The sequence below is a fragment of the Thermobia domestica genome, chromosome 16, assembly GCF_964235325.1.
Source record: "Thermobia domestica chromosome 16, izTheDome1.hap1.1, whole genome shotgun sequence".
Lineage (NCBI taxonomy): Eukaryota > Metazoa > Arthropoda > Insecta > Zygentoma > Lepismatidae > Thermobia > Thermobia domestica.
This window is the reverse complement of record NC_137469.1, coordinates 34,939,948-34,956,906: the sequence shown is the minus strand read 5'-3', so window position 1 is coordinate 34,956,906 and position 16,959 is coordinate 34,939,948. Positions and strand designations below refer to the sequence as shown.

General features: G+C 33.2%; 1 protein-coding gene across 2 annotated transcripts in view; it reads right to left on the bottom strand.

Annotated features, from left to right (window-relative positions):
* The window catches only part of ptc (protein patched), a 189,714-nt gene that overhangs the window by 42,784 nt on the left and 129,971 nt on the right, over window positions 1-16,959 (bottom strand). For both annotated transcript variants that reach the window (XM_081742289.1, XM_081742288.1), the window contains exons 5-12: window positions 15,808-15,905; window positions 14,072-14,186; window positions 12,265-12,357; window positions 8,654-8,775; window positions 7,371-7,518; window positions 5,018-5,158; window positions 2,933-3,091; window positions 2,161-2,256 (exon numbers count right to left, since the gene is read on the bottom strand). In XM_081742289.1, the coding sequence (XP_081598415.1) occupies window positions 2,161-2,256; window positions 2,933-3,091; window positions 5,018-5,158; window positions 7,371-7,518; window positions 8,654-8,775; window positions 12,265-12,357; window positions 14,072-14,186; window positions 15,808-15,905 (972 nt within the window). The remainder of the gene's footprint in view (window positions 1-2,160; window positions 2,257-2,932; window positions 3,092-5,017; window positions 5,159-7,370; window positions 7,519-8,653; window positions 8,776-12,264; window positions 12,358-14,071; window positions 14,187-15,807; window positions 15,906-16,959) is intronic.

Sequence of the window (16,959 nt, the reverse complement as noted above, 5' to 3'; positions counted from 1 at the left end):
TACTTCGATAAAAATAACATTATGTAGACGTGCACATGAGTGCAGTAATGTAATCAGGAATTAACATAAAAGAGCAGAAAGAAACGAGAACTTCGGCTAGAGGAGTAGTAGTAGTAGTAGTAGGAGGAGGAGGAGGAGGAGGAGGAGGAGTATAATAACATTGAAAAGACGGTAACTAAAGTTGCACTTACGAAAAACAATCACTGCTACACAAACTAAACCACTGTTGATTATCCTTTCCAATATATACAAATTTACGCACTTCCAGCAGTACTTGTTTGGCAAAGTAGCTTAATGCTTTTGGAATAATTTTCGTTAGTGTTTAATATGTGTTCTATTAAATCAGTTAACAATATTGAGTAGTCTTTCCCTTATCATTACTTTCCCCCATTTAAATTATAAATGCAATAAAATCTCTTATCACATTATATTTGATCGAGAATAGTATATTAACAAAATAATCAGCCATCTATTGTAAATCAAATTAAAATTACAAATTCTGACAATAGGCTAATTGATAGCTAGAAATTAAATTCTCACATTATATGCTTTGAAAAAAAAAATCCTTTTGCTGTTAATTAGAGGGTGGGCTTCCACATAGTTTGAAGAAATATTAGTTTTCCTACGGAAGTAAAAGGGACTGCTGAAGCTGACGCCACTGGATGACTGTATAACTAGCACAAAACACCAAGAACTCGTTTTATTTTATGTTCTAAAACCTACAACTCCAAAGGTACTCCAAAAACCTACCACTGAAATATGTTATAATTAAGGCGAATGTTGATCAAGATTAAAGGTCTCAACCATTAAGATTACATCAGAGCAGAGGAAATTGCGACTGAAGATTTATCTCGACGCTTGTTCTGGATGATTTGAGTACATCGGAGAAGATACTTTCTTTCAGTGGAGGAGTAAACTAGCGGAAATGAATATAAAAGAATCCTTGTTGTTACGGTAACTTTTCTTAGTCTACTTCTATAATTTAATTGTTGTTTCTTATTTTTACACAACCGCTTCACTTCAGCACACTGTTACCTTGTTCCACCTGCGCATGCTAATTAACTTCTTTGAATAAAAAAAAAAAAGCACAACTCCTCATCTGTCGCTTATCACTTGCGTTCTTTGGCACGAAAGGCGGAATTCAAATCTTGTCCCGTAAGAAAATAAAACTAAGGAAGATCTAGCTATCAACAGTGTACTCATGCCTCCCGCTCGTCTTGTTTCTTAAAAAAAAAAAAAAAAAAAAAAAATCTTGGTTACTTAAAAATTTTGACGACATAAGAAAACAGAAAAGTAAGGAAAATTTACTGTCGTGAAAACAAGTCGCAAAAAACATAGTTAGTGAGATAGTGGGCATATGAAACAACAAGGCCGTTATCTAAAATAAAATATCAAGTTTTCACGTCTTCAAATATAATGTTTTCCATCTAAAGTGAAGGATTTTTTTAAAAAATAGGATGAGCTGTTTGTGCTGCACACTCTTTATGCGCCCTGTGTTAAATGAAAATGCAACGTTGCCATTTACCTGGACCCACAGCATAAATTGAATGGGAGCATGTTTGAAATTGGGGCTGGCCATCGACACATCTGCGTAAAAGACAGTAACTTCATTCACTTATGTTGTGGGTCCATAATCATATATATTAGTGGTTCTGGTTGTGTATAAAGGAATATTTTTCAAGATAAAAGAGTTAGTGTCTTACTATTTGGGTTTCATATACGAGCATTGGGTTATATACAAAGACTTGTTTTCAATTTAGTTTCTCTAACAAGGCTTAAAAATGATTTAAGACGCTAACAATCGTCAAATTTAGGGTTTCCTGTTTCACCAGGACAGGCGGACGCCGGGATGGTACCTTCAAACATAGTCCCGGCCAACTTTCTTCCACTTCCCTTACCATTATTCTTTTTTCACTTGCTGTTAATTGAAAATGAATCCGCTCTCAATATCCAGTGGCGGATTTTGAGGGAAGTCAAATATATATATATATATATATATATATATATATATGATTTCATGTTATATATATGAATTAGTACATTACCTACGTTTTCTTCTCTTAGCCTGTACCGAAAACAATAATTTTTACCGACTGTGACTTCCCTGGCCGCCTCTGTAGCTATCACAAAGAGAAAAATAAAAAAAAATTGCCAACGTACCTCAATAGGAACATCGCTAGATACTTGTTCTCCGTATGTGTGCGTTAGCAGGAACATATCGTCAACTCCAAGTCCCAGCGCCAGGAACGGTACAATCTGCGGAACGAGAAAAGATACATTATATACGCAAAACTACAGTAAAACATAAATTTGCTAGTTGTTTAGACATCAAAACCTCATTATCTTAAATGTTACACTAAAATGAGACTTGCATGTAATACGTATGTACAAGGATGTAATATTTAATTGGTCCAAAAATATACCTATTCATACAATTTCTCTTATTTATTAATACATTTTAAATAAACTGTCCAATTAGTAAACAAAATAATATTATGTTTATATTTCAGAAAATGTACGTCCCTTGATTTATCCATTTATAAATAAAACGACAAACACCACAAAGGGATTTGTACTATTTAAGCAAATCTCACCACTAATAAGTAAAATTTTAGCTAATTCATGAAAATCTTCACTATTAATAGTGGAATCTTAGCAAATTTCAATATTTTTCTAAAATAGTAGCAAAGAAGAACTAACTGAAAGATATATAATAATTGATATTAATAGCACATAAGCCTTTTATTATAGGAGTTTTATATGTAGTTAGGATTACATAGAGAAATAAGTAAATAAATAAATATAATAATAGAAAAGTCATTACAACATTATATGAATATCAAAAATCACGACATTTCCAAGTAACTTAAGAACTGAAATCAAATTTAGCGATTCTTTTTCTCAACAGTAAACTCAATAGCAGTTCTCTTACCTGCGTGGTGGAAGCATTAAATGCAATGCCAAGCACTGCACATAATCCAAGACCAGCTGCTACTGTTACTGCTACTAACAAAACGCCTGCTATACCCACTCCGCTCTGCGACCTTACAGGATCATTCCATCGCCACAATGATACACCCGCATACAATAACTGAAATTAATAATAATAATAATAATAATAATAATAATAATAATAATAATAATAATAATAATAATAATAATAATAATAATAATAATAATAATAATAATATTAATAATAATAATAATAATAATAATAATAATAATAATAATAATAATAATAATAATAATAATAATAATAATAATAATAATAATAATAATAATAATAGAAATTCAGAACTACTTACAGTAGTTTATTAAGATGTACTGTGAGTGGAAGATACAATAAACTATACATTCAATATAAAGTAAATATATCAGAAAACATATCAGCAAACATTTCAGTAAAATCAACCACATTGATCGATTAAACTAAAGGGTCTGTTTAGTATCTGAAATCAGCGACAAATGTGGATAAAATGAAATGAAATCTTAAAAGTTTTATGTTCCACATTTATGCCGGATAAGCTCAAGGAGACGGTGATGACGAGAAATCAAGGAAATGATGGAATGAAGAAAGTGAGAGGAAACGGGAAAACCCACGCACACGGTGTTTGTTCACCACAAAGTTCACTTGGAGCGAGCTGGGATCGAACCAAGGACCCAATGCACCAGAAGTAAACGCTCTACCACTGAGACACCGCGGCCAAGAAACATGGATAAGCTGATATCCAGCAATGTTATGTTTTCTAGATAACTTCCTTACTAAAATATGGGAAGTAAGAAAAAATGAACCGTAGAAAAATTAAGTTTAAAGGAGGGATGTGAACTCTTAGAGGGCATAAAAACAGGACAAGGACAGTACTAGAACATAAAGTATTAGGTTATTCGGTATTGGTGGTAGGTATTCAGAATATAGTACTGCAGACTCAAGACACTGTTTCATTTCTTTGTCTTTTATTTTCGTTCTTTCTTTCAGAATTTCCTTCCAATTTTTTCGTCTGTATGCTCTAATGACGAATGATTCACAATTGAAAGTATAAGAATGCTTTGAAATGAGCTAAGATTTTCAGTTTAATATCTTGCAGTTATGCCTTGCAGGTTAAAGGGAAAGGGTGATACTTACTAATGCAAGTGAATAACAACAGAAAAATTGATAAAATGAAAAGAGTAAGAGACAATAAAAGAAAATCTGGAAAGAAACCACAGATACAATGGATCGCACAATACTTACACAGTCTGCGATCGAATCAACAACCTTCACACCGATGAGCACTACACTACTCAGCTACAGTGTCTCCTTTATGACCTCTTGTCTTATTAAGTGACGTTTTACACATAAGTACACTCGATTTATTATCATTATTACAGCCCGGATTTATATGCAAAATATGTTTATAGTAGCATGCAGAAACGTATGGAAAATATTTTTTTCTTTCCGACGGACGTGTAAGGATTTGAGACGCATATGATGGCGCATATAAGTGGATGTTCACGCATATTTTTTAAACTATGCAGGATACGAATATTTCCGAATTTTATTGCTGCATACTAGCATATTTCCAAGTATATCACAAGAAAGTAGGTTATATTTAAAGTGAATCACTTTGTATACGCAGATGTAGAGTTATAAAGCGTTGAGTTTGTTGCTCACAATCCTAGTTAAATTCACTTTCGATTGCAACAGAGATTATTAAGGTCAGATATCTTTGTAAGAAACTAAAATTTTATTTTCTTAGCGTATATTTCAGTGTATATGTTAAACTTTTATGGATATTTTAAAGCATATTTTTGATATTTTTCGTGCATATTTGCATGCATATCTCGGGGTTGGTTTGTGCGTGGAAATCCGGGCTCATTATGTTTAGCGAAATATAACACAATGTTGTCTACAATCACTGAAGCACATACTAATAATCGGCACTTTGTAAAGTTGACAAGATAAGAGGATAGATCTAAATAAGTACGTGACAAAATAAACAAAAATAAATAAGAGGAAAAAAGAACACTATAATCATACCATAAAAATGTATCCGACGACAACCTTGGGCACGCTTGTTTCGGAGAACTGCGTCAAGATGTCATTCAACGTGGCCGTTGAAAAGGCATATACGTTGTAATTCATTGTGTCGTTGGAGGCCTCCATATGACGCTTTACCTCCTGCCAAAAAACAAAAAACAAAACAAAACGTTCAAGAAAGAGAGAAAAGAAACAAATAAAAAAAAAAACATACAGATAAATATAGCGGGAAACTAACGAGCCAATTTAGCTGAACAATACAAAAGAAAGTTATGCATACAATGCAATGAAGCTTGCCAAACACATGCCTCATTGCCACATCAGCAGAGAAAAATTATCATGACACAAGTGCCTACAACATAGACGAACCAAATGAATGGTACAGGTTACACTGTTGGGGACTTCTTTTTGACTTCACATGCCCTGTTAGTCTCTGAATGTGTCACTTAATGAGACACATTCTTGCTCAATTATATACACAGCACTAGTAATCTGTCTGTCTGCGGTGATATAAGGGATCGTACATAATAGATGATGCGACCTGATAAAGTACAGCCTAGAAATTATTTAGATCACCCGTTAGGCGTATTCTTGATTAAATTCCAAAATGATATACAGTTCAAGAACATTTTAGACTTCTGGCAATAACATATTCCTGTAAGATTCTAAATAGAAAGATATATTCGTAAATAACGCTTGGCACAAAAGACTGTCACTATTACTTGTCGCTGTGTTATTTCAAACATTTTATACGATAAATCATATGGCAATCTGATAAAGATTTAACTTCGATTTGTTACCATGAGAGCAACTGTTTTCAACTTCAAAAATAGTGGGTTCCTTGGATGAATGGAGGAATTTTATTTTTTATGTCATATTCTCTGTCAGTGTGAATTCAATAAAATTCAACGAGTAAAACTAGACTGGGAGTACAATTCTGATCCATTTGATTTTCCGTTGTCAATCATACTGCTGGTCAGCGCTAGAAGAGTACTCAGATCGACAACCGCCTAAAGTGTGATAGATAAACTTCTGCTTGTTTCAATTACAATCAAAAATTAAATTTCGTCGTTTATGTGTGATATTTTGTTGCAAATGAAAATAATATTAAACTCAGTATATGAATTTCATTCTTTTACAGGTATTCACAAAACTGAACAATAGACGATTCAGACAATGATTGGTATTCTGTAAATTGCGAATGTAATTTCTTAAACTTTCATCTGTACATAATTCTGGTAATTTTTATTACTTATTACATAATTATGTGGTGTACAACTGAAAACCGGCTGAAATACAGTATTATTATTATTAACATTATAATTCGAGATTAAACCAGACTTTCAATTTTCCCCGGTGCTACTATCTGATATTAATGCACCACTGATGTATGTGCCATCAATTATTACAACAGAATATTTTTTAGACATATATATTCATTAAGTTATAACATTTAAAATGGCTGACAGTCACACATAACTGAACCCTCTCTCTTTCTTTGTAATATACTTTTCTCTCCACAATTCATCGATACACTGCTTCAGCTTGAAAGCTAAAGATACCCATTTAGTGTGCTTATAAACAATTATGTAAGTTTTGATTTATTTATTTTTGGTTTTCTATGCTGGAGTTCGCTTCCTTTTGAAAGGACCAGTTACATATGATGCTGGCTTCACATTAAAAATTATGTTCCCACCGAAATCAAACTAGGTACCTCGCGAAGTAAAATTCGGTTGCACGGAGGCACATCTATTTTGTTTTATTTATTTATTAACTTTCATTATCTACTTACATTGGCGTAGGGAAGGAGGGGTTAGAGCCCCCCTCCCCCCAAAAAGGTCCGACAATATACTTTGGTACTTTGATGTTTGTAATTTTTTCTATATTTTTATGTTTATATATTTTATGTTTGTAATTTTTCTATATGTACATATAACAACCAGGGGCGGATCCGGGGGGGGGGGGGCGATCGGGGCGATCGCCCCCCAGAAGAGGAAACTTTCTTATTTTATATATATAAATAAAACCCATCCCAAAGTTTGGAGCCCTTAAAAGTAGCAGTATGACAATCCACCGCCCCCCCTAGAAGTCGGTCCTGGATCCGCCCCTGATAACAGCACTTGCCCCCCCCCCAAATGAACATCCTAGCTACGCTACTGTCTACTTACCTAGTGATGAAGTCATTATGACCATGCTCTACAATACTGAACAATACGCCCTTAAAAACTTTTGCTCCATAGCAAACATTTTGTATTGACATTTCTGACAATATGCTAGTTACTTACTAGTTGCTTACCGGTAATAAACAGCAATTCAATACTAGTCTTCAATTGATCAGAAATCATATACTTACCTCTGAGAATTTTCGCTGCCACGCATCTAAAACCATAGCTGCCTTTTCCTGAGTCCAGTCCATATTATGAACCTTATAATCGTCAGCCCAATATTCATACATCTCCCTTTCACCCATCAGCTGCACAACCGTTTGAAGGGCTTTTGCTCTACAAGAATAAAACATTTATTTCAATCAAAATATTAAATACAGCATTTCGCGCAAAGATTTTTTTTTTTTTTTTTTTTTCGAAAACTCGCTAAGCTATAAACTATATTTTCAGTTTAAAATGCTAACAATCATTCTAACATTTTGAAATAGGAAATACAAAGATGAAGTAAGCGAAACAAGTCTAAATCACAGTGTGCACTCTTACTATCGACAAACGAAAAAATTCAGTTTCAGAAATGGAACACATGCCATTTTTCATGTCCTGTGAACGTTTATTGCATTTGTATATGAAATACAGGCTTTCCAATGCTAATGGAAATCACGACGAAAAAATATATGAGGTTTTGTGAAGCTGTGTGAAAGGAACACTTCAATTATCCAATAGGTAGAAATTTAAAAAAAAAAAAAAAAAAAAAAATGTTATATGAACAAATATTCTACTCTAAATGTAACTAAGTGGATAATTATCTCGTCGCAAAATTTTATACGAGTTTCTTAGTGTTTTCGTATGTAGCTCACCAGTGCTAAGCAACGCCCGTAAGGAAAGTGTAAAAAGGACCTGTATCAGAAAATCAGTGTTTGTAAGTATACGTCTTCAAGATCTAAATGAAATGTAAATTAAATCTAAAATGTAAACATTCTGCAGCTGGCGTTTTTAAGGTAATATTTGACTATGTGTAACATATTCTACAATTATTTGCCTATAATTAGTACACAATTATTGATACATCTAAATAAATTATTTATAAGTCTTTAAAATCACTACTCCATAGAACTTTTTAATGAATATGACGAAACTTAGTTTATTTTTTGTTCTATTTTGTAGCTGTATGAATACTTTTTGCGCTAACTGTATATTGTTTGGTATACTTATCTTTAGACAATAAGCAGGAAAGAACGAAACACAGAAGAGTCTCCATTCAACCACCCTACTGTGGAGACAAAAGGCCCTCCAACCACCCACACTTTATTTCCTTCTGTTATTTGCACAAGTGGAAGTAGAATGCCACAAAAATATAGGAGGATTCGTTAAAAATATAGGAAATATAGAAGCATTGGAAAGTCTGGAAATATGTACAGTATAAATTATTTAGCAATAATTCCTTACAACTGAGAAACTCATCGGAACTTACCTTACGATATGACCAGTCTTGTTTTTCTTTGCACCTCCTACCATTAAGTCTTCCGGCCAATGCATGTATTTCGCTGCAAAGCCATAGCACCCACCCGTAAGTTCGGCACCCACATCGGGAGCCTGAAAATACAATAATGCAAATAATATACAAATACTGTCAATACACCATACACATAAAGGATGATATGAAACAATTACATATTATTATTTACACATTACCAAAATATACTGTAGTTAAGTTCTTTAGTAAAAATAATATTAAGATTAGTGGATGCAATGTTAAAAGTATGACAACAATTTCCATTCTTTATGCTAAATTGATATTTAAAAAGATTTGATACCTGAGAATGTATGACTCATGATAGCACACTAACAAATAATTTAGATATTTCGGAAAAATAAAATATTCCAATAAGGATTTCATTTTTCGTATATTTATTTCGACTTTGTTTTCCGTACTGTAAGCAATAGGAAGGAAGTAATACTGGCTGTTGAAGACATAATCATGACATTTGGAGTGACAAGAAGAAAACCAGGAGAAAAACCGGCACTCAAAATTGCACTAACATAGAAAGGTACCGCTTTATAGAAAGTTACCATCGTAATTAAGAATGCCACAGAAATATCGTGATTCACAAAACAACGAAATTTTTAGCTATTAATTCTTCAATAATAATGTCACCACAACAAAACAGAAAACCCAAAATAACCAAGGTATTAATTCCTTTTCTTTCGGTGTGTGTGTTTCCGGGTTCGACATCCGATAGAGGGATTGGGTCTCAATTATTTTTCAGGCTATACCATACAGAAAAAAAAATGTTCTTATTGCTACGCTGAAAAGACAACAAAAGGATACATAAGGTAATATGTCTACTTTTGAATAACGTATTACGGATACAACTTGCATTTTAACGAACTTTTTATACTCTTTAAAGAAATCTGACTTGGTAAACAAATCTGTTAATAAAGACTTGTTTATACAGTGAATAAGAAACATCATTGTGTATATATATGTATAAGGCTGGGTAATTGGGCAATATATTTTTATAGAAGACAATTGTGTGGACAGAAATGACAGCAAGTAGGCAAGCAACAAATTGGCATTAGAACTGACTGAGACGAAAACGAGAAAGTTATCTTCACGTGTAGGAAATACTCTGCAATTCCTTTAAGAGTCTTCATTCCGGCAAAATTAAAATACCGCTTATTTTACAGTAATTATGTGATATCTTCGAATAGATAAAAGATAATCGAAATGTGGAACAAGAGCGCCCTAAACAATATTATTTTATATGAGAAACCGTTATCACGACTCACTTATCTGCTTTCGATTTCGAGCCATTTTGAAAATCGGCATTTATTTTCGCCTTTCTAAATAGCTGAAAACGGAAAGCCACTAGGTGACTTGTGATAACGGTACCTCACGCAAAATAATATTGTCTAGGGCGCTCTTGTTCCATATTTCAATTATCTTTTATCTATTTGAAGATATCACATAATTACTGTAAAATTAGCGGTAAAATTTCGACGGGTTGAAGACTCTTAAGTTTTCAAACAGATCCAAAAAAGAATTTTTATTGGATTGTGCACGTAGACATTCTTTAACCTTTTGTTAATAAACTCATCGAGATACAACATGGTGGTGGTATACGGTGCATTCGAAGAAAGAAAGGAACGTAGAAATATCATGACAGGGTAATGGTTCTTAATAAAGACACCAAACAGGAACAATTGAACAGCGGTAATTTTCCTTCTAACTATCCCTTTCAGTGTATAGTAGTGACACCTGTGTTCAGAGATTTTTTTAAATAAATAAATAAAAGTCAACAGCCGAACCAGTAGGGGATATAGTATTTAGGACTAGTCTGTAAAACGTGGGTCTTTGGGAACAATAAGAAAAAAGAAAAAAAGAAAGAAAAGAAAGTAATTTGACGGCGCATATATTGTTCGACCAAGACCTGTCTCTATCTATACTGTCACACACCACACGAAGAATAAGAGTCGTACAGGGCGAAAGCAGATTAAAGTGTCAAGAAAAAGTCATCCAATAGGAGACATTTATTTTCACTCTGTCTTTTGACTTGGCAAGCTTCACCTTTTGTACTCGCAAGGTTCTTTCAAAAACGACTCAAGAAACGATGCCAAAAAATCTATAAAGGAGCGGCAGAAAGAGGGATGGATGGAGGCCCTTTTGTACCGCGAAAAAAAAAAAAATGTATAAGACCACACTCGAAGTGACCTGAAGCTAAATGACCTATACACTCCACACACACACACACACAAATACAGGACACACGGGGCTATAAACCGGGGTATGCGCCAGGCCTGTCCTGTCACGGAACCAGGTGGGCGCCAAGGCTAACCACAAGAAAACTATTTAATTTAATCTTTTTTTTTTTTTTCACACCGACAAGGTGACAGGCCAAAGTGACAAAAATTGCTCAACTACAACGTTTCTCGCGCCGATTTCAATTTGCACACAAAATGGGAAACGAAATAAACTAAGATAGATGGCAACACAGAAAAACAGCGTAGGCGCGCGAACAGGAAGCACTACAAAAAAAGATTAAAACAGAACAGGGATTTTTTTTTTTCCAAAACACAAGGTTCTTTACCAACATATTACGGTGCTGTGACAGGACTGACAAGTAACCATAAAGGAGCATCACAGATAATTTTCGAGTTCAATTTATACGTTTATATGGTGAAGGGAACAGTCCAGTTGTTCGAACTTCGTCAATTTAGACTTCTTTCCGTTATATTTTGGTATATATTTATTTGAATTATCAACTAGATACGCCTCTTTTTAGTCATTGTGGCAACGTCCACGTTTTGCTTTTAAAATAGTTATTAGCTATAATGTTGAAACAAATTTTAAAAGAAATAAAAATTATGTACAATTTATGTATATTTTATACCCATGAAAATAATGGTGAATTGACCTATAAATCCATTGCAGCTGTAAGAAAATAAATAAAACATGGAAAATGTTTGTGTGTTACAGACTGATTTTAAAAAATCAAAATGGCAGTTACAGTGTTAACAACAAGGCCACGACACTAACACTTTTTTAAACCTACAGAAAAAAAAAATATTTTTCATGACATTATTAATAGGTATCTCTTATCACTTCTAGATTGGATGTCAGTTATTGTAAGCTTCGTTTATATTGTATACGTAAGGAAAACAATGTTCTCATGACACAGATTTTCGCTCACAGAACAATAAGCAACACCAATTGCTTTATTTTATAGTTCAATTGGCAGAAAAAGAACTTCCCTTATATATATATTCTTTAATCAATAATATTAGAAAGAACTGGCCCATTTGACTACAAATTTCTTCGGTGTAAGGAAGAGTATATAGACAGTTGTTATTGACTACAGAATATTAAAAAAAAAAAAAATCTATATTTCTAGCTACGAAAGAAGAAATATAAGGACTTGTCACAGTAAGAAACCCATTTATATATTGTCAAACCCTTAACTAGAACTTCTTAAATTTTACCTTTGAACTTTACACTTTGCGTAGAGGAAAAGATGTTTATATATTATATTAAGAATCATGCATACTGGGAAACTAAGAATGAAAATAAAATAAAACACTTACCTGTTTTGAAAATTTGTTTGGTGCTGTTTCTGGACATTCCTCATCGATGGGGTCCAGACATGGCTTTTCTTGATAGGCAGTGCTTATTCCTGCCTGTAAAAGAAACCAAAGAAACGTACTCTTTAGGAAAATGTATAAATTCCCTCGTTTTTAACATTTCTGATCTTTCTTCCTATACTGCCGTACATATTTTTTTTTAATTTCATATTTAAGCTTTACGTACAAATAAATACGTACGAGAACATGGCATATACCGTAAAACTTGTCTAATTTAGAAAACTTTGTATTTACACTAAATGTAAGCGACCAAATTACGGAAGGTAGGTCGCAATTTAGCAGGTTTTACTGTATAATTAAAAAAAAAAAGGAACTAAAATGCTATAAACCATAATTTACTGCATTAAAACTTCTTTGATTGGTCATTTGGAAAATTTGGTTCCTTTAATTAAGTAAGGAGATACAAACTTCCTTTACAGTTGGCCATTCTTAGTTTTTTTTATTATACACACCCTGCACGTTCATCTTTTAAAATTTAGAAGCAAATTACTGAATTTTAATTAAGTTTTTCTTGATGTAAAAAGCGTAATTATCTGTACAGTACCGTACCAAAAAACTACATTATAAGTAGTCCATTTATTCGCTAGATAGTGGCAAAAGAAATCTATGGAGTGATGTCGATTTAACTCATAACAGTATTATAGGAACTAAGCTAAGAGTATTGTATTTAAATTTAACCAATTTTTATTTATTTATTTATTTATTTATTTTCATTTTTTAAATGTGAGAACGACATGAAATACTTTCAAAAATTCTTGGGAGTAAAAAGGTTAAAAGCAAACCAGTATAACATTGATTGGTATGTAATCTACATACAGGTTCTTGAACAGAAAGTATATGAGAGATGTAAGGAGAGGAGAAGGAAAAGAAGAAAAAGAGAGCACACACAGCATATAAGCCAAGCAACCATCGTGACAGCAACAAAAACATGAAGTTGTTTGTTTGAGGGAGGATGTCTGTGCGGTGAGATGACGGGAACGGGATTGTGCAGCTGCTAGGCGGGCCACTTGGGTGGTCCGTCGCTCGGCCGGCGAAAAAGACTCGATCGTGGTTTTGCTTCTACGAGCCACAGCTGCTGAGCCGACGAAAAACCGGTCCCTCAGCTCGAACACTTCCGCCACAACAATATAACCGTGCGGCTGTGATTAACATTTTATTCCTTTGCATGACAATCTCTGCTTGCTCTAGTAGTTTCTGATATCTTTGTGTGTGTGTGTGTGTGTTAGTGTATATTCTGCAAAGAAAGAACCACGAAACTGTTCCATCACTTTAGATTAAACTGCGCATTCCAGTTCATTTACACAATGGAATTCTTTTAAACGCGAGTTACAATGAATGAATCAGTGACGGATAATCAACTTCAATCTCCAGTAAGAACTGTTTGTTAAGGTTCCCTGGATGAAATTCTTCGCATATAAAGTTTGTTTTGGGTCAGTTAATAAGGTCAAGATATACATCCTGTTTCAGAACTGAATTTTAGGTTAAAGTAAAAGAAATGGTTGGTAAACCGGCCAATTATGAAGTAGGGCCAACATTGGCCGTTGGCCAGCCAACCATTTTCTACTGTTAGGTTTATTATCTATGCTGCTAGGAATGTCGATGTCAATACATGCCACATTGTTTCCGTCGAAAGCTGAACTTACATAGCAAATGATTGCATAATCCTGTAAATCTTTTATAGGCACATGTACACATTAATTATACAAGGTAATGAGAAATATTATTTTTTAAAAAAGTTATTTTAACTTACCCGTTTCATGACATCTTCGAGCGTATGAAACGGAAACAAGAAGTGAAAACTCTTCATCTCCTCCACCAATTTTTGCGGGTTGAGGTTGGTCCACCGAACGGACGAACCCACGCCTCTACAGAAAAAGAAGGAAAAAGTATTAATTTCTTGATCTAAAAAAAAAAAAAAAAAAATGAATAACCTATTTGAAAGTCCTCGTGGCTGAGTGACTGATATTGTGTTTTTGACATGGAAAATCAGGGATTCAATTCCGCTAGAAAATCAAGTCATTTGGATTTCGGGTTAAGTTTGTACGTACAGTCTTGTTTTAAAATCTTAGTCACGCATCTTGCTTTAGAAGGCGATATTTTGGCAACAGTAGTTAGGAAATTCTAATACTTTCGTTCTAAATAAAGATTTTGAATCGCCCAAAGAACAAAATACATTTAAACTAAAGTTTTATTAGAAAAAACACATTTAATTCGAACTGCAGGTAATAGTGCAGGGCTTTTCAAAGAAAGATGGGTAGTTTTTTTTTCCCCGAATAAAACTGTACATGCCTTACTATACAAAGTCCATCAAAAATATGTATCCATAATTTAACAGGCAGTATATCTGTGTTGTTTCCGAAGCTGAATAAATGAGTCAAGTGATTTCGTCACACTCACTCTCAACCAAAGTGCAAGAATCTAAAACTGACATTTTCGGTTCCAAACAATAGTCTGCTAGGTAAAGAAAGCACAAGCCGGTGTACGTTTCACTTTATTTTCATGTAAATAAGTTTCCCTCTCTTACTTATCGTTAATCTATTTGCTCTTTAAAGTTCCTTCTTTCAGAAACTTAATCAAAAATTGCAATTCTCTATTTCATTATAATATTTATAAGTCAGTGCAAAACATAACCGTTGTCAAGTTTCACATGCAGAGCACTCACGACTTTGGAACCTAGCGAAAACAAATTAATAACAAATATTGATGGAAATATGTCATGTTTAACCTGTACATTATTATTACAATATATAGTAAGGTGTTTCTTCGTAACAGATGTCAGTATTCTCATGACTGTAACATGTGAATATGACTAATTATAGCAAAACATTATGACCGGTGCATGTTTGACATTTGATGAAATTAAATCCATTTTTAAAATTGAATTTCAGGTTTGAAAATGTCGTTGAAGTTTACCATTACTGAAGATGCCAATTTAAAACAGAACCTTCTACGCTAATGACAATAACACGGAGCTTTGTGACCAATTTGGAATACGACAGTACCATTTTTAATATGCACAAGGGAGGATCCGTAAGACCTCGTACTGCTACAAGCCCTGCTTCTTAGGCCATGGTTTTAGATAAGTTTGCAACATAGCCACAAAAGTGTAATGTTCTTTATGGTAAGATGTTTTAAATTCAGAGGCGACCCGTGAGGGAAGTCACACTGGTAAAAACTAAAGTTTTTTTCGCTTGTAACTAAAATAAGAAAACCTAACTTAAATTTCATTTCGCTTCATTTATTAATTAGCCTATTGTTAACATACAAACACTCAAATGTCCAAAAGAACATCTTATTTTGTAAATTTTAAGAAACAAAACTAGAGATAACAACTAACACAAACCTTTCTGTGTGGCATATCTAAAATTATATGACAACTCATGAAAATAGCTTATGAAAAAAAAAAAAAAAGATCACGAGAACCTCTCATGATATTACATGCAAACAAAAATACTAGAAAGAAAGAAAAGTAAAACATCAACTTACGGAATGGTGACTGGATAATCGGGGCCCAGCAACTTCGAACCCTCCCAGAAACAATCTAAGGGAGTTATGATGGCACATGGAAATATACTTTCTAATATCTGAAAAAGCCATCAAAAAACGAAAATGTGCAGTGCATAAATCACGCAGTATAATGAAAGTACCAGCATTGCAGAATAATACACACAAAAATAAATAAATAAATAAATAAATAAATAAAAATCAAAATTAATTGAAAACGAAAAAGCCTAATATATTTTTTAATTGTGAAATTAATACTGTAAAAATAGGTGTTTGAAACAGCTATTAAATTAAAATATGCAAATCAAAGCTGTAGATAGTAACCGTAAATTATATATATATATATATATATATATATATATATATATATATATATATACATTAGAACCAGTGGCATAGCGGATGGTAGTAACAAAAACTTACTATTTTAACTATGGTAACTTGACTATGTCTATGTCCCGAAATATCTATTTTCTATATATTTTAAAATTTGAATTCAGAGCTATTGAGTACAATGAGACACCGATTCTTCACATAAGCAGCGTCAATTATTTGTGTTATCAGCATTACTATTTGAAATTCAAATACTGGATAATAAACAGTTAGTCACATTACATATTTCTTCAAAGTAACTAAGTCTTAAAACTAATCAAAACATCAATTAAGTACAGTCCATCAATATGGTATCAAGATTTTCTCCACGTACCGAAAGTGAAAGAATTATAAAGATCAGAATTAAACAACATACTATAAGATATAGTGAGGTACAACTAATGGCAATTATCGAGAAAAAGAATTTGTGAGTGTATGCACATATCATGAAATGTTATTAATTTTTTATAGTAATGCTAAAGGAATTATTAAATTTGCAAATATAAAGCTTTCTAGATATATTTGAATCGAAAAACAAATAAATAGAACTTGAACCAATGATTATAGGTTTCGATCTAGGTATGCTATTGACAAAGGCGCCGATTTCTCTGTAAATTTTGGGGGGGAGGCATTCAGATGCAGAAGCCATATATGAGGATTTAAGACGAATTGAAATTATGTCAAATATTGTATATTCATAAATAAAATGCGGGGGCCCACATGAGCTTTGGGGGACCCCGGGCCCCTTTGTCCTTCCCCAGG